Source organism: Geotrypetes seraphini, chromosome 2 (genome assembly GCF_902459505.1).
Source record: "Geotrypetes seraphini chromosome 2, aGeoSer1.1, whole genome shotgun sequence".
Taxonomy (NCBI): domain Eukaryota; kingdom Metazoa; phylum Chordata; class Amphibia; order Gymnophiona; family Dermophiidae; genus Geotrypetes; species Geotrypetes seraphini.
Window position 1 is genome coordinate 479,497,800 of NC_047085.1, and position 24,029 is coordinate 479,521,828.

The 24,029-nt window shown below is 44.2% G+C and overlaps 1 protein-coding gene across 1 annotated transcript in view; it reads left to right on the plus strand.

The window, feature by feature from the left end:
• The window catches only part of GARS1 (glycyl-tRNA synthetase 1), a 77,975-nt gene extending 56,276 nt beyond the window's left edge, over positions 1-21,699 (plus strand). Inside the window, exons 14-17 of the mRNA XM_033931748.1 lie at positions 4,616-4,725; positions 7,859-7,952; positions 11,645-11,835; positions 21,353-21,699. Of these exons, the coding sequence (XP_033787639.1) occupies positions 4,616-4,725; positions 7,859-7,952; positions 11,645-11,835; positions 21,353-21,478 (521 nt within the window). The 3' untranslated portion in view covers positions 21,479-21,699. The remainder of the gene's footprint in view (positions 1-4,615; positions 4,726-7,858; positions 7,953-11,644; positions 11,836-21,352) is intronic.
• Positions 21,700-24,029: the final 2,330 nt, after the last annotated feature.

Genomic DNA, 24,029 nt, shown 5'->3' on the forward strand with positions numbered 1-24,029 from the left:
TTTAAAACAAACCAGAGAAAATATTTTTTCATTCAATGTGTAGTTAAATTCTGGAACATGTTGTCAGATAATGTGGTGAAAGCAGTTAGCTTGACAGGGTTTAAAAAAGGTTTTTTGGATAATTTCTTAAAAGAAAAGTCCATAAGCTATTAAGATGGACTTGGGAAAATCCACAGCTAATTGAGCGTTAGGAAGACATTGCAAACGACATTGTTAGCGTGCGTTTAACTATTTGTGGCCATCTCCGCTGTGCACTTTGTTTCAAACACTGAAGCTCGCTGAGCGTTCTGCACAGATTTTATACGTGAGCTATTCCAGCACTAATTGGCCTTACTGCCAGCAGTAGGTTTTGAGAATTTGCCTGAAAGAAAGTTGGCAGTGGCCAGGATTTACTTAAAAATAAATTTTATTAATGTCAAACAAGTTGGAAAGTGCACAAGTGATATGAGAGTGTATCTCCCTTTTTCGTGCAGCATCCTTAGCTGTCCCCAAATTTCCCTTTTCTGCTCAAACAAACGTGCTGATCCATGTGACCCTGGGCAAGTCACTTAATCCCCCCATTGCCCCAGGTACATTAGATAGATTGTGAGCCCACCAGGACAGACAGGGAAAAATGCTTGAGTACCTGAATAAATTCATGTAAACCATTCTGAGCTCCCTTGAGAGAACGGTATAGAAAATTGAATGAATTAAATATTAAGTCTGACTGGTAACATCTCCCCCACTTCCAACAGTCAAATACATAGTCATTCATCTTACACATTAATATATCCTTTCTCAAAATAGAAAATAATTAATAGAGATGATAATTTTCCAAGTGAATAAGCCTCTTACCTTGGCCCTTTTTGGTCTAGTGATTCTTGTGTTCCCTACCTTGTCTGAATCTCTACTAATTACTGTATTAGAAACATGACGGCAGAGAAAGGCCAGATGGTCTATCTTGTCTGCCCATCTGCAGTAACCAGTGTCTCTTTCTCTCTCTGAGAGATCCCACGTGCCCATCCCTTTTTTTTGCTCTTTTCCCTAATCAGGGCAGTTAGAGTCTAATGATGGGAGGAAATATATAGTACTAGCTTTATAGCCCGTTACATTAACGGGTGCTGTGTGTGTGTCTGTCTTTATTTCTTTCTCTCTCTGTCTCCTTAGCCGCTTTCTGTATTTCTGTCTTTCTTTTGGCTGTCCACCACCACCCCTTGCGTGCTCCCCTTGTCCATTCTCCCTTCCTTTTACCTCCCCTGTGTCCACCACCACCCCTTCACTGCTCCCCTTATCCAGCAGCAGCCCTTCTCCCTTTGTTTTACCTCCCCCCTGTCCATCAGCACCTCTTCCTGCTCCCCCTATCCAGCAGTAGGCCTCCCTTCCTTTTTTTCCACCCCTGTCCATCAGCACCTCTTCCTGCTCCCCCTGTCCAGCAGTAGGCCTCCCTTCCTTTTTTTCCACCCCTGTCCATCAGCACCTCTTCCTGCTCCCCCTGTCCAGCAGTAGGACTCCCTTCCTTTTTTTCCACCCCTGTCCATCAGCACCTCTTCCTGCTCCCCCTGTCCAGCAGTAGGCCTCCCTTCCTGTTTTTCCACCCCTGTCCATCAGCACCTCTTCCTGCTCCCCCTGTCCAGCAGTAGGACTCCCTTCCTTTTTTTCCACCTCTGTCCATCAGCACCTCTTCCTGCTCCCCCTGTCCAGCAGTAGGCCTCCCTTCCTTTTTTTCCACCCCTGTCCATCAGCACCTCTTCCTGCTCCCCCTGCCGCATGCTGGCCCAGCACTGGTTGCAAACCTTGTCTGTGCTCTACAGTAGGCGGGTCTTTCTGCCGTCAGCAGGCCTGATGCAAGGAGGCTGGAACAGATTAACTCTTACCTGATCGCTTTCCAGTGTGCTGAATTAAAACGTGTTACTGGAAGTCAAACTCAATGCAGGCATAGGAACGGTGATGTGGCAACTTCAAGTTTTAAAAGGCACAAATACTCCAGCTATACCGAGGGGGGGGGGTCAGTTTCTTCTTAGCCCTTAGCATTTCCCTTTCAGTAATGCGCTTCCCTTTTTTAATTCAAAGCCAACGCCGCGGCTCTTCTCTCGATCCCCGCCTGGTGCGGTTCGAGAGAGCAGCCGCGACGGCGGCTTAGATGCGCTGTGTTGGGGGTGTAGGCAGGCGCGGGGACCGGGTTGAGCGCTTTCACACTCAGTAGATTTCACGGCTTCTGTGGTGCCTGAGCTGCAGGAGAGGGAGCGGTTGTGCGCGGTGGGGGAGGCCCCGACTGCCCCAGCTGCAACTTCTTCATCGTCAGTGATGTTGTAGAGGGATTGGACTGGTGAGGAGCTTCGGGGGCTGCTGCTGTTCTTCCACCGTGTCGGGCCCTTCGCTTTTCCTGAGTGAGCTGAGTTGCCATGTGTGACGTAAAAAGCGCGCATGCGCACTCTTGTGGCCACTTCCCGACAGAAAAGGGATCAGGGAACACGCGGCGCCAGTGCACATGCGCGCTTAGCATTTTATTATTATAGATATGCAGGCATAATTAAAACTACCACTGTTGTGCTTCAAAACAGGAATAATCAGTTTAGTTCTCATTAATGGAACTAATATTAAGAGCATTAGCCTTACTGGGTCAGACCAATGTTCCATCAAGCCCAGTAGCCCGTTCTCACGGTGGCCAATCCAGGTCCCTAGTACCTGGCCAAAACCCAAGGAGTAGCAACATTCCATTCAGAATCCTAAATACAGTGGTACCTCGGTTTACGAGTGCACCAGTTTGTGAGTGTTTTGCAAGACGAGCAAAATATTTGCAAATTTGGTGCCTCGTAAACTGAGCTTGCCTCGCTGTATGAGCTCCCCCCCCCCCCCCGCGATCGGCATCCCCCCCGCGATCGGCATCCCCCCAGCGATCCGGCATCCCCCCCCCTCGTGTTGCCCCCCCTCCACCGTGATCCTACTTCCCCCCCCCCCCCCGAGCAGTCAATGACACCCTTTACCCGACTTGGCACCAGTGCCGGTGCCCAAAGATCACCCCTCTTCTGGCGCGGCCTGGTCTGGGCGGTGCGTCGGAGATCCTCCTTCTTCTGGTCTGAGCTGGGCTGGACTGGCTTTGAGCATTTGCGCATGCTCAAAGCCTTCTGGTCTCACTCTCAATCTTGGAGAGAGCGAGACCAGAAGGCTTTGAGCATGCGCAAATGCTCAAAGCCAGTCCAGCCCAGCTCAGACCAGAAGAAGGAGGGTCTCCGACGCACCGCCCAGCCGCGCCAGAAGAGGGAGGATCTTCGGGCACCGGCACTGGTGCCAAGTCGGGTAAAGGGTGTCATTGACTGCTCGGGAGGGGGGAAAGTAGGATCGCGGTGGAGAGGGGGCAACGTGAGTGGGGAGGGGGATGCCGGTTCGCAGGGGGGGGAAGCTGGATCGCGGGTAGGGGTATGGAACAGCGTCGGATTCCTCAAGGGGGGGGGAGAATGGAGCAGCGCTGGTAGCCTCGTGGGGGGGAGGGAGAGGAGGTGGAACCAATCAAAGCAGTTTCCCTTACTTCCTATGGGGAAATTTGCTTTGATATACGAGCAATTTGGTTTACGAGCATGCTTCTGGAACTAATTATGCTCGTAAACCAAGGTTCAAATGTAATAGCAAGATTCTGGAATCCCAAAGAGTAACAAAAGATTCCGGAACCCCAAACAGTAGCAACATTCCATGCAGAATCCCCCAAAGAGTACCAAGATTCTAGAATCCCAAAAGTAGCAACATTCCATGCTACTGATCCAGGGCAGGCAGTGGCTTCCCCCATGTATTTCTCAATAACAGACTATGGACTTTTCCTCCAGGAACTTGTCCAAACCCTTCTTAAAACCAGCTATGCTGTACGCTCTTACCACAACCTCCGGCGACATGTTCCAGAGCTTAACCATTCTCCGAATTAAAAATTATTTCCTCCTATTGGTTTTAAAAGTATTTCCCTGTAACTTTGAGTGATCCCTAGTCTTGATGGATAGCTATTGCTCAGCAAGCTTCGTGCTGTGAATAAGAAAACGGTGAACTTGCAGTCATTCTGTGAGGGCTTGTTTTGTGCTTTGTTGTGTTGGCTGTGCTTTATGAGTATATAAACAAGTCGGGTTTAGTTTGGGGTGTTAGGTCAAAAGTGCACCGGGACAAAGGCGCGCCCAGACAATTCAGCGCAGCGCGGAGGTGCACGCCGCTCAAAATTACAGTTTTTAGGGCTGCGACGGGGAGGCATGGGGGCGAAACCCCCCACTTTACTTAATAGACATCGCGCCGCATTGTGGGGGCGTTGTGGGAGGTTTGGGGGGTTGTAACCCCCCACATTTTAATGAAAACTTCACTTTTTCCCTGTTTTTAGCGAAAAAGTTAAGTTTACAGTAAAATGTGGAAGGTTACAACCCACCATAACGCCGGCGCGATGTCTATTAAGTAAAGTGGGGGGGTTGCCCAACAAAACCCCCCGTCGGAGCCCCTAAAAACTGTAATTTTCTTCGGCGCGTGCCTCCGTCTTGCGCTCAGTTGTCGGCGCGCGCCTTTGTCTTTCGCGCCGTTGTCTATGAACCGTTTGGTGCCTTACCTTGTAAATAATTTTGTGACAGTTTGATTTTGGTTCTTAATAGTTTGTTTTTGTTCTCATTTTTAGTGGAGGAGATTGTCCCTAATGTGATTGAGCCCTCGTTTGGTCTGGGCAGAATCATGTACACTGTTTTGGAACACACATTCCATGTGCGGGAAGGTGATGAGCAGAGGACGGTAAGCACAACTTTCCCCTTACTTCTCTGGTTATTAGTGTTGTAGTCAGGCAAGACTCTGGGATTTCTTTTGTCAGTCTGTAAGTGTATTTATTTTAAGCAACTATTTTAAGTATGGTAAAAAAAAAAAAAAAAAGAATGATAAACAAACGTTGAAGTGAAAAAAGTAAAATAAAAATAACGACGATAGGAATTTCAATTTTGTACTGTGCTTTAATATTTTGGAACAGTCGCTGTTACTCATCGACTTTGTCTGAAGTGTGTATTAACCCTTATTTTTTTATCACAAAATCAGAGAAGCACTCCATTTCAGTCTGGGTGAGCAAGTTTGTTTTTGGCCCTCAGGTTGAGTCCTGCTTTTGGAAGGGTCTGAGAGGCCTCAGCTCTCTTTTTTTTTTTTTAAGTGTCCCTAGGTTTCTCTTTGGCCCTGCAATGATTGCTCTGACCTGTAGCTGTGCTTGGCAGAGTGTTGGGCTTCAGGGCTGACTGACGTTAGTCTTGCAGATATGATTTTATGGATTCATTTATGAATTAGAAAATGAATCGGGGACTAATTTTTTTTCCTCGTTCCCGCAGGAACTCAATTTTCCCATCCCCGTGAGTTTTGTCCCTGTCACTGTTCCTGTTCTGTAAACTCTGCCTTAACCATATGAACCTCGGACACTTATGATTTTAAAGTGTTTGAAGCTTGTGCAGATGAGGACGGAGCTTATGGGAATGGGACTGGGACAGGAAAAGAACTCGCCAGGATGGGAAAATGAGTTCCCACAGAGATGGGGGAAAAATTTATCCCCGTGTCATTCTCTATTATGAATCTCTTAGGATGGTATGCGGTCTGTCTGTGAATTTCTGTACTTTCCCCTCATTTTCTGATATCCCCTTAGGAAAGTTTGATGCATGAGGAAGTCTCATTCTGAACTGGCATATAAATACCATTTTTATTTGAATATAAACAGATTTTGTGGCCAAAAAATGATCCTAAAATGGGGGGGGGGTGTCTCTGTTTATATTTGAGTCTTTCCCCTTCACTGCTGCTGAAAACCCACCCTCACCCCGAATCTGCAGACTTTTGTGCCGCAGTCAGCGCGTGCCCATGACCCCACCCCCACCAGAACATAGCTAGTGCTCCCTCCCAAGCGAGACTAGCATACACACCAGGCCTACTGCGATTTCCAGGTAGTCTGGTGGCATGTTGGGGCGAGTGCTCTTGCTCATTCTTTCTCTGTGGTAAAAATGACTGCCAAGACTTCCTACCCCAATGCACCACTAGACTACTAGGAAATCATGGTAGGCCTGGGGGGGAGGGGTTCGTCTTGCTTGTGAGGAAAGAACGGAGGGAGCTCTAAATGACATTCTGGTAGGGGTGGGGTTGCAGGCCGGGGGGAGAAGGAAGACTACCAGAAGTGAGGGAGGGAGTGCCATAGGGCGCCACAGGGAAGGTAAGGAGAGGAATGGTAGAATATAAATCCTTGGTTTATATTTGAGTTGCATTTTCCCCTAAAAGGAGGCAAAAATGGTTTCTTCATTTATATTCAGATGGGTTTATATTTGAATATTTATGGTAAGTGGCCTGTTCACCAACTAGGATAGATTTTCATACCCTTAGGGCTACTTAGTTGTACTAAGAACATAAGAAGTTGCCTCCGCTGAGGCAGACCAGAGGTCCATCTCGCCCAGCGGTCCGCTCCCGCGGCGGCCCATCAGGCCCATTGCCTGAGCAATGGTCCCAGACTATCCCTATAACCTACCGCTACTCTTATCTGTACCCTTCAATTCCTTTATCCTCTAGGAACCTATCCAAACCTTCTTTGAAGCCTTGTAACGTGCTCCGGCCTATCACAGCCTCCGGGAGCGCGTTCCATGTGTCCACCACCCTCTGGGTGAAAAAGAACTTTCTGGCATTTGTTTTAAACCTGTCTCCTTTTAATTTTTCCGAGTGCCCCCCTAAACATAATTGGAAAATTTATTTAAATGCATTTAGCTCTTAGTCACTATAGGGTTATTATTAACCTGCTCAAAAAAAGAGGCCTGCGCTACGATTAGTGTGTGGATTTTCCAAACCCTAAGGACACTTTTAACGTAGCTGTAAAATGGCTGCATTTTCTATTTATTCCACTAATAGCCATGTGCTAATGTTTCCATTAGCACATAAGCCCTTAACTAGACCTACACTTCCTCCTCCCCATTCGCGATTCCTGCACTCGCGGTTTCATATAATCGCAATTTTTTTTCTGGGGAGGGGGAAAATTTTTTTTTAAAAACAGTCTTAATGTAAAGAAAATCCATCTTTTTTTCCTCCCTGTCGCCTTCCCGGCCTTACCTGTTGGTCTAGAGGGCTTTCGGGGCAGGAGTGATCTTCCTACGCTCCTGCCCCGTGCAGATCGCCATGAGGAAAGGGCTGCTGGGAGTTCCCATAGTCTCTCGAGACTACGTCGGGAACTCCCAACAGCCATTTCCTGGTGGCGATCTGCACGGGGCAGGAGCGTAGGAAGATCGCTCCTGCCCCGAAAGCCCTCTAGACCAGTGATTCCCAACCCTGTCCTGGAGGAACACCAGGCCAATCGGGTTTTCAGGCTAGCCCTAATGAATATGCATGAGAGAGATTTGCCTATGATGGAAGTGATAGGCATGCAAATTTGCTTCATGCATATTCATTAGGGCTAGTCTGAAAACCCGATTGGCCTGGTGTTCCTCCAGGACAGGGTTGGGAACCACTGCTCTAGACCACCAGGTAAGGCCGGGAAGGCGGCAGGGAGGTGGGGAGTGGGTCAGAGCCGGATAATCGCGGTTTTTCGGCATTCGCAGTCCGGCTCTGCCCGTATCTCCCGCGAATGACGAGGGAGAAGTGTATTTTGTCAGTGGTAAGGATTCGCACGCTAATCGGTTAGCATGTGGCGATGTAGCTACGCTAACCAATTAATGCTAGGCACGCCTACTCTCTGTCCCCCAGCGCTAAAAAAACAGAGAGCATTTTTTTAGCACATGGAAAGTATGCGCAAATGCCAAAACTACTACGGGATGCTTAAACGCACTCCTCGGTGGTAGATTTTAACCTGCAGTTAGTGCTTATCGCAGCTTAGTAAAAGGGTCCCTTTGTAATTAACTACATTTTTTTTACAATTTTTATTTTGCAGTATTTCAGTTTCCCAGCCATTGTCGCACCATATAAATGCTCTGTGCTGCCTCTGAGCCAGAATCAGGAATTCATGCCTTTTGTAAGAGATCTCTGTAAGTAAACACTTTGCAAGATACGATTGTTCTTCCTCGTCATTTGGTTGATAGACCGTGCGGCAAATCGTCCTCACATTAGCACTTGTTCTGCAGTTTGTCATTTCCCTATATGCAAAAGAGACCAAAACCCGAGTTGGACTGAAAAGACTTATCCACTCTGTCGTCCCTGGTGTGTGGTCACTTAAGATTTTATGTGAGTGTGAAAAGTGCACTTAATTTTAAATTGCAATAGATATTAAGCGCTGTTTATCTGATTGGCTAATTGGGAACAAGGGCTAGACTTCAGAAACCAAAATTCCTCCATTTAGATACCGGCCAAGGAAAATGTGGTAAGATTTGAGAGCACTGCAACATTTTTCTGAAGCAGCAGGTCTGTACCGTGAAATGTGTTGGAAACAATGTTTTTAGAGGTTGGTGCACTCCTGCAAACAAATGCTTCATCTATGAGCTTTTACTTATATTTAAGGTGTAAAGATGGGCTCATTGAATTTTGAAGGAAAGTTTTTATGCCAGTGGTGTGAACATAGAGCAAAACTGAGCCATTTCAAGTTTCAAGTTTATTAGAAATTTGATGAATCGCTTATACATAAATTACTAAGCGAATTACATTAAAATCCAAAATATGCATACATTAAAATACAAGATATGCATACAACATATAAATTAAAAAAATAACTACTCAGAAAAGGGGTTCGACAGACCAACAGACAAAACTGAATGTGAGAGGAATGAAGGGATAAAGTTACAATATTAATAATTTTGAAAAGAGGGAAACAATAAAGGGAAAAAAACATTAGGAGGGGTATCTTTTTATTTTTTATTTTAAGTTGTTTATTTCCTCAATTAGGCTTATTCCTTCCTTTGCTAAAGTGCTTTGTTAATATAAGTGACAGAATACTAAGGGAAAATGCATAGTATGATTGTGAATTTTTGACTTCCTGCATCCCGTGTTTTTTTGTTTTTTTTTCTGTGAGCATTCATTTGAAACGACATGAGAAAATGGCAAATGGCAAATGAAAAGGAGCAGAAAACATGAAATATCATGGATGTTTTTTGGGGTTTGTTTTTTTTAAACACGCTGTTAGCAGTGTACAATCTTTGAAAAGAGCACACTGTTTGCAAAACGTGCTCTTTCAGAATAGTTTACCCTCTTTACTGATAGTTGTGTGCATGCACTCTTAGCAACATTGCTTCTTTGACGACATAGGAAAATAGAAACCTGAACAAAAACGAACATTCCCAAAAACAAATGGGAAATGCCACAAAACTAAGTTTTCTGACTGCATACCTCTATTTTATTAACTATGCAGGATGTTATAGCTCTGCCCGTCCTGAATGCATATATGTGGTACATGTGATCTTGTTTTGTTTATTGCCACTTCCAATAATAACTGCAACTTATCAAATTAACACAGTGTACAATTAAAATGTAAAGAGACAGAAAAAAGAAAGGAGGAGAATTGGAATGTAAATTGGAAAGGGAAGAGATTGAAAAGAAGCATTGACTTAATTGGATCCAGCAGCTGGTTCAGTGGATTCATGCTCAAATAGGCCATAAGCGCTGCCTTGAAACTAGGAAAGGAGATCTTAAGATCCAGACACTTGCCTAGAGAATTCCAGCCTAGCCTGAAAGGGTGCTGGGATTACAAGCAGTTTATCAGTGAGTGGATGGATTGAGATGAAACCTTGGGGATAAGAAGGCTGAAGAGAGGTACAGGTAAACCCATTCGCATGACCTTAAAAGAAATGGTAAGAATTTTGGCACGTTCATTTGGCTGTGCATTTATAGAAGAGCCATTTTGCATGTGTAAAACATAATTTACATGCAGAAAGTGATTTATAAAATTACTCCTTAAAAGTGCAGCATGAAGAGGAGTGGCCTAGTGATCAGAGCAATGGGCCATGAGCCAGGGGAACCAGGCTTCAGAATTTGACACTTCTCAATGGCACTCGTTATGACTTTAAGCAAGTCGCAGTTGGGGAATTCGATAACTGGGTTTAGCAGTTACATTCATGTTGCACACATAAGAGCCAAGATAATTGGCATTTAAGTGCATAATCGCAGTACGTGCTATTCTTCACGGGAGCACGCAAATGCCTTAACATTGTATTGCAAGGGAATTAAACACACGTGTGTAGAATGAGAGGGGCATAGGCATGTCTTCAACTTGTGAATGCAAACTTATACTATAGGTTTGCACAGCCATTCAAGCCTGCCATTGACCTGGCCTGATTGGTTTTGCCTAAACGTAGACATGAAAAAGTAAGCCTAAGATTGCCAAAATCGGTTCAACAGAATTGCCAAAAATTTGACAATAAATATAGAAAGGGCCGTAGACCCTCAGTATAGTAGCCAAAATGGGGAGAATACTGGGAATATAAAATGCAGTAAACTATGAACAAAGAGAGAGACCTCAGTCCTGGGGAACTGCAATAGATCAAACCACTAGCAGTATGACCCCGGGCAGACAACTCATATTTAATTATCTTGGAGGCTATAACCTAAATGAGGTTGCCTTGTACATCATGTCTCCTCTATCGTGGAAAAATAAATGTGATGCGAAGGCCCTATTTTACTAAGGTGCGCTAAGCTAAATCAACGCATGCGCTAACTGCTAATACGTCCATAGGATAACATGCACGCATTAGCGTTTAGTGTGTGCTAATATTTACCGAGCGCTAAAAAGCATAGCACACCTTAGTAAAAGTGAAAATAATAATGTGGAAAACTTTACAAATAGTCTCTCCTTATTTGGCGAATATAAGTTTCTTAAAAACTACTATCTTCAGTTTTCTTTCGCTGCTCGAGTCAAAAGACACACAAAAAATAAATTGTCAAAAAAACGTGCAAGTGAAAAATCCAACTTATCTGAATCCAAAGGAAATTAGTCACTGCCCGAGAGAGCTCCGTTTCGCTATCTTCTTCAGGAGCAGGAACCCATTAAACCTTTTTAAACAACGGCAGGTTAAAGTCCAGCTTTTCAAGGCATGCCTGTCCAGGTTTATGCTAATATTCTATAATGGCATCTTAGTGCAAAGATGTTGTTTGTAGAATTGTCCTTAAGTCAGTGGTCTCCAGCCTTTTTCATGGAAAGGGCCGCAGTTTGAATACGAGAAAGCTCTGAGGGCCACCAAAAGATTTCAAGCTTACACATTACCAATTTTGTAAACCGCGTTGACCTTCTTCAGACTGTGTATTAAACATTACAAATTAATGCTAATATTGATTCTGCAACACTTCAAGGATATCTTTTAAAAACTCACTTTATTTTGGATTGTCAACAGCAGCAAATTCCATAATACTTAAGAGATGTTTGTCGTGACTGTATCAAGTAGGTGAGATTAAAATGAATGCATTTACAGAATTTGAAGAGCATTTCAGTAAATGTTTGAGGGCCACAATGGAGGACTTCACACGTTGCGCAGGGGTCATGTTGGAGACCAGTGCCCTAAGTTGCAGAATCGCCCCTTTTATTTTCCATTGCAAACTCTTTAAGGAAGAGGGAATTCCAAGCCACTTTAGCCGTCAATTAGACACAGGCTAAAAATAAAAAATATATATTGTTACTGTTCTGATGAAATTGATGTTGCATTGTGTTTAAAATCTATTTGTCCTCATATGAAACTGGCCCTTTTTAAGGCCTTTGTTCAACGATGAATGTTAACCTTTGAATTGTTGGGTTCCACAGCTGAAGCTTTAACAAAGAATGGCATCTCTCACAAAGTGGATGATTCTTCTGGGTCCATCGGTCGACGATATGCTAGAACTGATGAGATCGGTGTAGCCTTTGGGATCACAATTGACTTTGATACGGTTAACAAGTCACCTCACACTGCTACGCTGAGAGAACGTGATTCCATGCGACAAATACGAGCTGAGGTAAATTGGCATTTTTTTGTGTGTGGGGGGGGAGGGGCGTTAAAAAGTTCTGCAGTCTTACAGGGCAGTTTTTCAAAGCTGTTTCCCTTAGTTAAAAATGGCTAGTCTAAAAACTGCTAAACATACGCTTGGGTGTCCTTGGGAGGTGTCAGGTTAAGGGATGAAGGTAGCATGCATATTTGGGACTTAAGTGCAGATTTCAGTGTGTTAGCTAATTTTCAAATTGAAACTATCTTGATAGGGATTTTAAAGGCCCCCCAAAAAAATTCAGCTTATTTTTGTATTTTCTCATTTTTCTGTTTTCTTATATAGTAAATTCAATTGTGCATATTGCACGTACATTAACGGCCTCTTTTACAAAGGTGCGCTAGCGGCCTCAAAGCCCATAGAGATTTAAAGGGCTTCGGGGCTTTTGCCACACAGCTTTGTAAAAGAGGCCGTAAAACTTTAAGCACACAAATAATTGTATGTATGTTAATTTCATAGGTGTAACAACAAAAGAAATTGACCCTACTCTCGCCACAAAAAAACACACACAGAGAACCCAAAAAACTTGTGGAGAATCGATGTCCAAGTTGATGGCTTTATTAGGGCAAACAATTAATCCACATAAATACGTCTAGGGCTCGAACTTCTAGAAACATATGGACCCTACAAGGTCCGTGTTTTGACACAATTGTCTTCTTTAGGGTTCCCTCCTGGTCCTAAAATTGAACATGTGGATTAAAACAAAAAGGTCTCTACGTAAAACTGATGCACTCAAAATGACAGTGTCGTGCTCCAAGCTTCCAGAGACCTTTTGTTTTAATCCACAAGTTCAATTTTAGGACCAGTAGGGACCCCTGAAGAAGACAATTTTGTCGAAACACGGACCTTGTAGGGTCCATATGTTTCTAGAGGTTCCAGCCCTAGATGTATTTATGTGGATTAATTGTTTGCCTTAATAAAGCCATCAACTTGTAATTCTATTTTCCCCCTTACTCTTCCATTCTTTATATAAGCTCATGTAAACCTTTTCCTTTCTCTTCTTATATTTTAAGTTCTTGTAAACCGTGCCGAGCTCCACTTCTGTGGAGAGGATGCGGTATATAAATTTAAGGTTTAGTTTAGTTTAGTTTAACTTAACTTGGACATCGATTCTCCACAAGTTTTTTTTGGTTTCTCTTAATTTCATAGGTGTATACTTGTGCACAAAAAAAACTTTTAGGATACCAGACAAACTGACCACAAGTTAACAAATGCGCACTCCATATCCTAGTATGTTCTCTTTGGAAATTACTCAGAAGCATGTACAATAACAATGCAACTATATGACTGTCTGAAAATTGCACCTCTCCTTTCTTATGCTATATAGCTGAATTGAAACTCACACGCTATTGTAATAGGAACATCAGTCTTTTTTTTTCCAAATCTTTATTCATTTTAAAAACCAACATCGAGTGCAACATATTATCAAACAATTTACAAAATAAAGCAGCACTTAATTCCATCAATTGATATAATAAGTATATATCCCATCCCCCCTACCCACCTTTTCATACAGTATAAAGACAATCAAGAGTAATACAAATGACCAAGATAAGCTCATTACAATTGAAATATAAATTAAGTACATATTCCCCCCCCCCACCCCACCCTTCCTGGATGTGTATAATCAACGGGGAAAACTAGTAATCAATCTTTACAAAATTTTGTCAATGGGTCCCAAACCTCCTTGAATTTCTTATAATGTCCCTATTGTATTGCATTCACATATTCAAATTTATAAGTTTGGCACAAGGATTCCCATCAAAAACTATAGTTTAACCTGTCCCAATTTTTCAAAATAAGCTGTATGGCAACTCCTATCATGATAAAAAGTAGTCTATTGTTATATGGAGTTATTGGACTCTTGGCCCTCAATAATGTACCAAACAGCACAATATCATATGTTAATGCCAATGGAACTTCCAGTATTTTATTAATTTGACCCCAAATAGATCGCCAAAAGTTAAGTATCAAGGGACAAAAGAAGAGCAGATGGTCCATTGTTCCTATATTGAGATGACAGTGCCAGCATCTATTTGACTTAGAACATCAGTTTTGAATCTGTGGGTTGTGTACCTCTGATCAAGAGATCTGTGTAGAGAGCCTCATTTACATTTTTCTGCTCCGCCTCCCATCCTTCTGGGCTGTCCTGTAATCCCTCAGTTTTAGGGGTGGTAGCTACTGGCTTAGCCTCCTCTAATTCTTCTGGGAGTATAGGTTCCCAGATGCTTTGAGCTTCATGTCAAAAATCCTGGGTGGTGATGGGATACAGTGAAAGTACGTCTCCGGTGAAGTACAGTTGTGCATTTGCCGTTAAACCCCAGATTGGAAAACAGGAATGCCTGCAAGGGCCTTATGGACGTTCTAGTCTGGCTTTTGCTCCAAAATGTATTAGTATGTTCTACAAAGTATACTTGAATTACAGTGGCCTCATTGACTCTTCGGGGGTCACGGCAATGGTAGAGCCAGGGGTTCTCTACCTACACCCCCCCATAAGACTGCAGTTTTTCCACAGCAGAGCTCTGACAAGACACAAGGGTTCAGTCAGAAGAGGACTGGGATGAAATGGATTCTGTACCTATGCCTCTACTTCCCCAGTCTGGGTCCTCTCATAGTAGGAGATTCAGCATCGCGCTGAGGAGGGCCAGGTCCTGACCAAGTGGCAGCCCTGGATCTTGAAGAAGACCCAACTGTGCGCAGGCTGTTTTGAACCCACAGTGCTTTGGAAGATAATTACTGACCACTGGGAGGTTCCAGAGGGGCCCCTTTGGGTGGTTAAGGCCATGACAAAACTTTACCCAATGCCTGTTGATTTTAATCGGCTGTTTATTCCATAGAAGGTAGATTTCCTGGTGGTGCAGGTTACTAAATATGCCTCCCTCCCCAGTGAAGGGAGAGTGGTGTTGAAAGATACACAGGACCGCAGGCTGGATTTTGCAATTTAAGGCAGCAGCAGCAGCGTCATACGTTGCATGTTCTTTCCACTTGAGGCTACGTCATGCCCCGGGAGTGGATGCTGACACAGATCCCCGGCTTCTTTTGTCGGGAATGGATTATGTGGCAGATGCTCTATATGATCTGTAAGGTCTGTGCATGTGCTGTTTCCGCCCATTGGCTCAGACAGTAGGCAGGAGATTCATCCTCTGAACAAATTGCTTTCTAAAGGTCAATTTTCTCTTTAGTAAGGGTCTGGACAATGTAATGGCCAGTGTGCAGGATTGTAACCAAAATCTTTACCAGACAGCAGGCCAAGGGCCCCAGGGGGTCAGATTGAGATAATTTTCATGGTTCTATGTGTCGCTAGTACTCAGGAGGACCTTTAGTGCAGAGATCATTTCAGGGCTCAAGACAGAGATTTGGAAGTGCCAAGCACCCCTAGTCATCAGGATCCCGCCCTGCAGCGGCCTCCAAGAAGAAGTTATGATGCCAGGTCAGAAGCCGTACCTCCAAGGATAGAAGGGAGGTTGTCGGCTTATTGGGAGGCGTGGACAAGGATCATCTCAGACTGCTGGGTATTGGAAATTATTCAGGAGGGGTACAAGCTCGAGTTCTTTCATTTCCTTTTAGATCTCTTTGTGGATTCTCCAGCGAGAAAACCAGAAAAACAGTCTGAGTCTAAGCGACTGTAGAGACTACTAGATCTAGACGCCATAGAAACCGTCCTGGACAAAGAATCGGGATTAAGCAGATATTTCATATACTTTATTGTGCCCAAAAAGTGATTCAGAAGACTGGAGGACAATTCTGGATCTGAAGTCGGTCAATGCTGCCCTCAAGATACCGCACTTCCGCATGGAAACGATAAGATTGGTCATTGCCTTGGTGGCACCAGGGGAATTTCTCACCTCCCTGGATTTGACAGAGGTCTATCTGCATATCCCCATTTTTCAGGAAGTTCTTGAGGTTCCACATTCCGGAGCAGCACTTCCAGTTCTCAGCCCTTCTGTTTGGGCTAGCCACGGCGCCATGAATCTTCACCAAGGTGATGGTTGTAGTGGAAGCACACCTCCGTAAAGAGGAGATAACAAGTGCAACCATACCTGGACGATTGGCTGGTATGAGCTCAGTCCAAATCCAACAGTGGAGCGTGTGATCCATCTTCTGCAGAGCCTGGGCCAGGTTATAAACTTCTGAAAAAGCCACCTGGAGCCAACACAGTTCCTAGAGTATCTGGGAATCTATTTCAACATGAAGGAAAAAGGTTTTCTCCTGGAAGTCTGTAGAGCGAAGCTCATTCATCAGATCAGGGAGTTTTATCAGATCAGGGAGTTTGGGGACAAGACAGCACCAACAGCTTGGCATTACTTGCAGGTAATGGGGTCAATGGTAGCAACTATAGACATGGTCCCCTGGGTGAGGGCACATTAACACCGCCTCCAGGATGCAAAGGCATTGAGAGCTAGAAGAGATGGGTTGTGAGGGGAAGAGAGGCTGAGGGAAGGCACATGGACTATGGAAAGGAGAACAGACCTGAAGTGAATGCAAGGTGGGGGGCATGGACTATGATACAAAGATAAATGGGTGAGGATGGGCTGAAGAAAGAAAACCAGATAAAGATAGGGAGAGGAACTGTGGGGTTCTAAGAGTAGGGGGCTGAGAAAAGGGTTCTGAGAAGAGAGAGGATCAGGTTGGAGGGATGGAAGTGGCAGGAGAGGTTAAACTTGTGAAAAAAAACAAGCAAAGAAAAAAAATAATTATCAGATTTTTGGAGGCGCAGTTCAAATCCATCCGCTGCTTCCCACAACTGAGCGAGCCCAAGAGTCACTGGGTGGGAATCTATTATATTGCTAATTGAGCTGGGTCAGTTTTGGGTATCTGCTCTTTTCTTCCAATCTTGCAGACACAAAGATAAATAAGGTATTTCATTAGAAGGATGGGGAAAGGGAACAAGTTTGTGGAAGCATGGAACTCCATGAACCGGAAATCTCCCTTTTAAAACTTATTCTTTCTTGGCAGCTCTGGTATTGGAAGGGGCTCTGGTCAGGGATTGATCTGAAGAGGAATGGAGAGTAGCACCGTTCCAGTTCCTCACAAATATTAAAAATATTATTCCCCATTATATCCCAAAGGAGGTAGACATAGGCCCAGGGCTATGTGAGCCTATAACAGTAGCAGCAGCAAGAGGAAGTAGGAAGAGGTGGCAGGAGATAATTGGCAAAGTTGGAGGAGGAGGAGAAAGGACATATTGTCTCACAAACTGTGTTTCTTGGTTTGGCTCCCTGGCATTCCTCACGTTTAATTTCTAAATCCTTGTTCTTGGCTCTTAATAAAACTCTGCAGCCATCTCACAGATCTCAACTCTGCTCCCTGAGCTGGATGATTATTCCTTGGCTATTGGAGCAATCTCATGTAGGCAGCCAAGCTTAGTGGCTTTAGTATGAGTAAGTACTTCTATGCTGCTGGAATATGTTTTCCTACTCTATATGTGATCTCTGAGGTTTCAAACTGTGATCCTTGTTGGGGTTCCTTAGCTCAGGGTGAGCACGTGGCAAAGAATCTCATGTAGACCCTACAGGGAGTGATCATCGGCCTGGAATCTGAGTACCAGGTGAAGTGCTTCAGTGCAAAAGGGTATGGAGAAGCAATCCCAGAAAACAGGAAGAGCAGATTAGGTTAAATGTTCCATGTCTGTGGTCAATAGGGAATCACACATGGAAAATGGGTTAAACCTACTAAGGAAAGGAAGCCTCTCCTGTAGAGGAGCTTGAGAAGGGAGAAACACCTTAGTGAGTCAGACCAATGGTCCATCAAGCCCAGTAGCCTGTTCTCACAGTGGCCAATCCAGGTCCTAGTACCTGGTCAAAACCCAAGGAGTAGCAACATTCCATGCTACCAAAACAAGGCAAGCAGGGAAGGGATGGGTGAGCTAAACCTGTATCAAACAGCTGCTGGTTAAGGGAAGAATGCATTGCTGGGGAGTGTAAGAAAATAGAAGAATGGGTCAAAGGGAAATGAGAAGCAGAACAGGCTAAAAAAGATTTAGGGAGTGGAGCAGAAAGAGAGCTATTATACTTTCTGCTCCCAAATATAAGACATCAAATTATACCTGTGCAAAAAGAGAAAAAAATTAAAAAAGTGCAGAGGGAGTAGGGAGGGAGGAGCAAGGAAGAAAAAGAAATTAGGGGGAAAGTAAAAACAATTATAGGAAAAAAACGTGTGGTATAGATGATGGGCTGAAGGATTGGTTGGAGAAAAGTGCTGTAGATGGCCTGAATGGAGGGGAGAGAGTGAGTATGATGCCGACAAGTTGCGAGGGGGAAGAGAGAGTGGTAGGACCCTAACTTTTCATTTGTCCACATTACTTGCCCTGGCTCTTGACATTTAGATAAAGGCTGGTCATTAAATGCATTTTGGTTTTCTTTGCTGGGTGAGGGGGGAATTTGTTGTGAGCTTTGAGTTCAGCCCCCCCCAATCATTTTCAGAAGTTGACTCCTATAAACCTTGCTATTAACACCACATGAATTACAAAGCTTCCAAGAGTCAGGAAAAAAAAGCACATGGCGGTCCCATGTAAAACCCTTGAGTTAAATATTTGATTGGCAGTATATCAAATACAAATGATAACGCTACTTTCCCCCTCCTGCAACTCATCTCCTAAACATACTCCCCCCCATTTCTTGAGCTTGTCTCCAACACATTTTTTTCACTCATCCTTGTTGCTCCCACATTCTCTCCTCTCTCTCAATTTGTCCCCTGCTGCAGTAGTCCCCCCTCTGTTCCCCAAAATCTGCTCCTCTTCCCTGGCTAATCCTCCAGCACACACACCTGGACACTATCCTTCTCCCCCTCATACTCTAGTTATGATTTCATCCTAAATGGTCCGAACAAGAAGCAGGAGTGTGTGATGCTGTGATCAGCAGCAACAACAGCAAACTACCACATTCTGTCATCGTTGCTCCTCTTATGTTCAAATCTGTTTTTATTATGAATAAAAGATATAATACAAACAACATAGGTTAGAACAAACAGAGACAAAACAAGCAACAAGGCAGAACAGGTCCAGCATATTACAGCCCTCCCAGACCCCCCCCCTCCCGACACCCCGCCCCATCAAAACAAAACAACCCCCCCATGAGAGCAGAAGTGATGGCTACCTTGTAGGTGACAAAAACGCCAGAAGCCCAAACTCTTGTGGCCCCTGAGCGACCAAAAAGGTGGCTCACGGGAAGGGGGAGGAGAAAAAAAAAAACTGTCTGGTCCCGAACTAGAGCTCAATAACCAGCAGACCACCTATGAAATAGTATTCAAAACGAGGCTTGCTTCTCTTAATGATCTCCACCAGCTGGTTCTCGTTCAGTCTGCCGTTGGCTCACCAGCTGAAAACAGCCGTCATCTTCTGCACCATATGGCTCTTGGCTTGTAAGCCGGGCAGTTCCCAAAGTCCAGCACTGTTGACTTGGGCGCTGTGCAAACTTTCCCAGAGCCGTGTGACCCTGGAAGACAGCAGCAGCCCCATCTCATGCGGGCTTTTGGTGCACCATTCTTCATTTAGCAAACAGCAGCACTGGCATCTCTTCCTCCCATCAGTTCAAAGTTCCAGCAGGGGTGAAGGGAATTTGTAGAATTGCATCATTCATTTATGCCGAATTCCCTTGGAGCAGCTACAAGTAGGGTTGTTTTTTTTGCTAACAAGTTCTTCCCATCAGTGTTTTGTTTCTCTCTGTATTTTTATGTTGCATTATATGTGGTCTTTATATATCCTGATCAGCTCTTTAGCTTACTTAAGAAATTAAGAAACTACAAATGAAGTTATTGGTTGGCAAATATGTTGTTATCCCTCAGGCCTGTGGGCTTGGTAGGCTCATATTTGACTTAGTAATATATAAGGGAGCAAACTTAATACGTACAGCAAAATTGCACTAAATAATTACAAGTTAACCAAGAAACGGGCTTCAAAATAAACCACTGTTAGAATCGGAAGCCCAGCTTGTATCACTGGCTTGCTTTTAACAGTCAGGAAAAAAAGAACAGTAAAAAAAACACCCCTCTACACTATTGTAGTAGGAAAAGACTGTTCTGCAACAACCCAACTTCCTACCGTATGTACTCAAACATAAACTGACCCGAGTATAAACCAAGGTAACTTCCCCCCCCCAAAAAAAAAGGAGGAAAAAAGGTTGACTTGAATATAAACCAAAGAGGGGGGATGAGGGGTTAATATTCAAATTGCCCTGCCCTTCCAGGGTCTGTACCCTGTTACCTCTTCCTCGCTGCTCTGCAGCCAGCCCCCTCACTCATTCCCTCCCCTGTCCTGCCAGTCTCTGCACCCAGCCCTACTTCCTCTCTGCCACGTTCTTTACCCTGTCCCTCCTCCCTCCCGATGACTTGAAGGCCTTCACCGGGCCTTCTGTTCGACCTGGTGGTCCAGCAGTGGACAGGAGGGATCCCTCCCACCTCCTGTCCCAGCCGATTCTAAGAATTTTTCCTCCCTCCCACCTCCCCCGCTTACCTTTAGTATCCCTGGTGGGTCCAACGGTGAATCACGGTAGAAGCGACCTTCCTTTGCTTCTGCCCGCGCAGAGCTGCTAGCTGATTGGCTGCCATGAACTTGCGGCAGCCAGTCGGCTAATGGTTCTGCTTGGTGCAGGAGCAAAGGAAGGTCACTCCTGCCGCAGTTCATCACTGGATCACCAGGGGATGCTAATGGCACGCAGGGGAGACGGGAGGAAGGTATAAATTCTTAGAATCTGCTGGGACAAAAAGCAGGAGGGATCCCTCCTATTCTGTCTACTGCTAAACCATCAGGCCCCACAACAAATTCGGGAGGGGGGTCTGGTCAGCATTGACCCGAATATAAACTGAGAGCCCATAAATCTTGGTTTATTTTCAAGTGTATATGATAATTCCAAATTGGAACCCCCCCCCTCCTATGCAAAACACCAGCCGTTCAACAAAATGTCACTCTCAGGCATAGGAACACTTAACTTAATATCCTGAATATATATTGAGTTCAAAAAACCTTCAAATCGGATCCAAATAACTTCTTATTTCAAACAGTCTTATAAATCCAAGTCCAGCCAAATAGGATGAACAGTCCAGACAATGGGATTTAATGATTTGGGGTTTTTTATAGTCAACTTTTATGAAGGTTGAGAGTCACATGAATGGAACTTTTTTGATCGGGACCTGGAATAACTGTGTTATAGTGTGATTACTAGTCCATTAAAGTTCTGATACCTCTCTTCTTCCTCTTTGGATAATTTGGTTTTTTGATAATCCCCTGAGTTGGATAGACATTTTAGTATTTTAAGTGATTTCTAAATTGAATTGATACTGTCTCAATATAATTAATAGTATTGTGGGTTTCCAGATGAGACAAGTTGTGCACATGTATGTTTTTTTTGCCTTTTGCATCTGTCAGGTTCTTAGTCTCTACTGTTAGCTATACTTCATTTTTCAAGCCTATAAAATTTTAATTTTGCCAAAGATTTAATGCAGCAACAAAGTTATGAACTTCTCTTAAATATGCATGTTTTAATCTTCACTTTAGATCTCTGTACTTCCTGCCATAATCCAAGACCTGACGAATGGCTACATAACATGGGCAGATGTGGAGAGCCAGTATCCAGTTTTTGAAGGACAGGAGACTGGCAGAAAGGACATAGTAGAGGAATGAAAAACTCCTGCCCTTCCTCCCCTCAAAGGAATTAAGTGTATACTTTTTTTTCTTAATGTCTGTTAATATAAAATAAGCCTTCATCAAGGTTGCCATGCAACAATGCATATGGTTATGCACGAAAGGACAATTTCTCCTCCTGAATTGCCATGCAAATTAAAGCAAAATAATTACAAATAAAACGAACAGAGTTCTGAATAAATAAATTCAAAAAAATGCTATTTCTCGACCCCTTTATTTTATCCAAGTAGCCTTTTTATTTTTTTAGGCAAATACTGACTTCCGTTGTAGATAATAATTAACAGCGGCTGAACAAGTCTGTTGATGTATTTTCACCTAAGAATTCGATTGTGATGACGGTGCATGAATAGTAAAGTCACTTATTACATGTATTTAATTTTATAATGAAGCTAAAGGAGATAGAAAACTCCTACCTTCGTTTCCAGCAACAAAAACTTTAACTTGGTTGTGCATTTTTTGGGGGAGGTGGGGGAAGGGGGAGGATATGAGAAGTCCAAGACTGGATCTGATGAATAATCCACCAAGCTCAGCATTTTATGTTTAGCCATCATCAGTCCAGGTCACATGGAAGTGCTACTACTACTTATACTACTTATCACTTAAATAGCACTGAATGGCATGTGCAGCACTGTACATTTTCACATTTATAGATTGTCCCTTCTCGGAAGAATTTACAATCTAACTTGGACAGACAGACAGTATGGGGGTTGGGATGCAGAACCCAAGGTGAGGGGAGTTAGGAGTCAAAAGCACTCTCGAAGAGTTTGGGCTTAACTGGGCCTTGAACACTGCCAGAGACTGAGCCCGCTGACACCATTCCGTTTTGCTTACTCCCAAAAGAAATAGAAGGCAGCTAGCCAGGTAAACCTGTAAATAATTCCCAAACGGCTTATTTGCTAAAATGTGTTAAGCAGTAATATATACACACACAAGTATAGCGTCGAGTGTTAGGTGTCAGAATTTGTGTGGGTGGATCTTGGATCTGGCATACAACTTAAAGGAAGTAATGGGCACTAATCAGCCACTTAATTGGCGCCTAATTGAAGCTGCATGCAGATTTTCCCTGTGCGCTATTCTTTAACTTGATAACAACTTTTCTCACACACAGTCAAAAGGGGTGTGGCCATGGAAGGGGCAAAGGTACTCCCAAAAGTTAGTAAGTTGAAGAAGAAGTGACATCACACCATGGAATGGCTGCTTAGGCTGACAGCTACATTGGGGCTGAAGAGTTAATTATGAAAAACAGCGTTCCAACAAGAGGATTTTTGAGCAAACTGTGCAGTTCGATCCTTTAGTGATGGCGACGAAGAAGAAATTAGAAAAATTTTGATTTTCTACAGCGGCGGGGGACAAATCGAAGGGAGTGAGCAGTGGCCCGTCAGTGGGAAAGAAAAAGATGGTGCCAGTACATTTGGAGTCTGAGGATGATTCTGCAGTCATGGTTTCGAGACTTGAAAGATGAAATGGTCAGGGTTCGCCAGTATTTAAAAACAACGATGGCTGAGCTCCGTTCGGAGGTGGTTGAGCTGGGTGGCCGTGTGGCGGCCATGGAAGGAGTATGTGTCTGGGCTCACGGAAGATCTAGCTGCAGCATGAGCAGTTGCGGACCAAACTGTTTCCACATTATAGGCTTTACAAAACCAGGTGGAGGACTTAGAAAACCGCTCACGCCATTACAACTTAAGGTTTAAAGGAGTGCCTGAAGTGGAGGGATACAAAGATTGTGCTATGCAAAATATCTACAGACTTGTTAGAGCACATTGCTATAGTGCGAGCAAAATATGTACAGACTTGTTATTGGCGGTGGAAGGTTCCCTGCCGGAGCAGATTGCTATAGTGCGAGCACATCGCAGTCTAGGGCACAAAGATGTTACTGCATGCTTTGCCGATTTCAGCATCAAAGAGAAAGTGCTGCAGGATGCATGCCGCAAGCATGAATATTGGTGGCAAAACATCGCCATGGGCTACATTGCAGAAAAAGCGCAACTTTAAAGAAGTGACCTAATTGCTCCATATGGAAGGACACAGATACGGATGGCTCTTCCCCTTTGGGTATTGTCACGATCCTAGCCCTAAAGCTGGACTCGTGCCTGGCCGTGATAGGACTAAGGTCACCCCTAACATACAGAGCACTAATGAAAGAGATAGGGTAGTGAGCAGTAAGAAGGAAAATACTGACTGCCCCTTTAAGTCTAAAAAAATCCAGTTGCAGGGAGTAGAGGTTGTTAAGAGGAACAGCTTGGAACAGCCTCTGAGACACACCTCTCCCTCTGCTAGTCCCCAGCTGAGGGTAATAAGCAAGAATGCAGCTAAACCTAAGAAGGCAGTGCAACTAACTCCTCCCCCTCTGAGGACAGGGCGTGGGAAGTTGTGCAATTTAGAGGCTGTCCTCAGGAGGAAAAGATCAGTCTTTCCTGGGCCAGCTACAGGAGAGGACCCACCTGATGGAGCACTGCAGCCCCAGGATATTGAAATGACTGAGGCTGATACTGACCTTGGAACCAGCCAGCAGCCAGTACTTGAACCCATG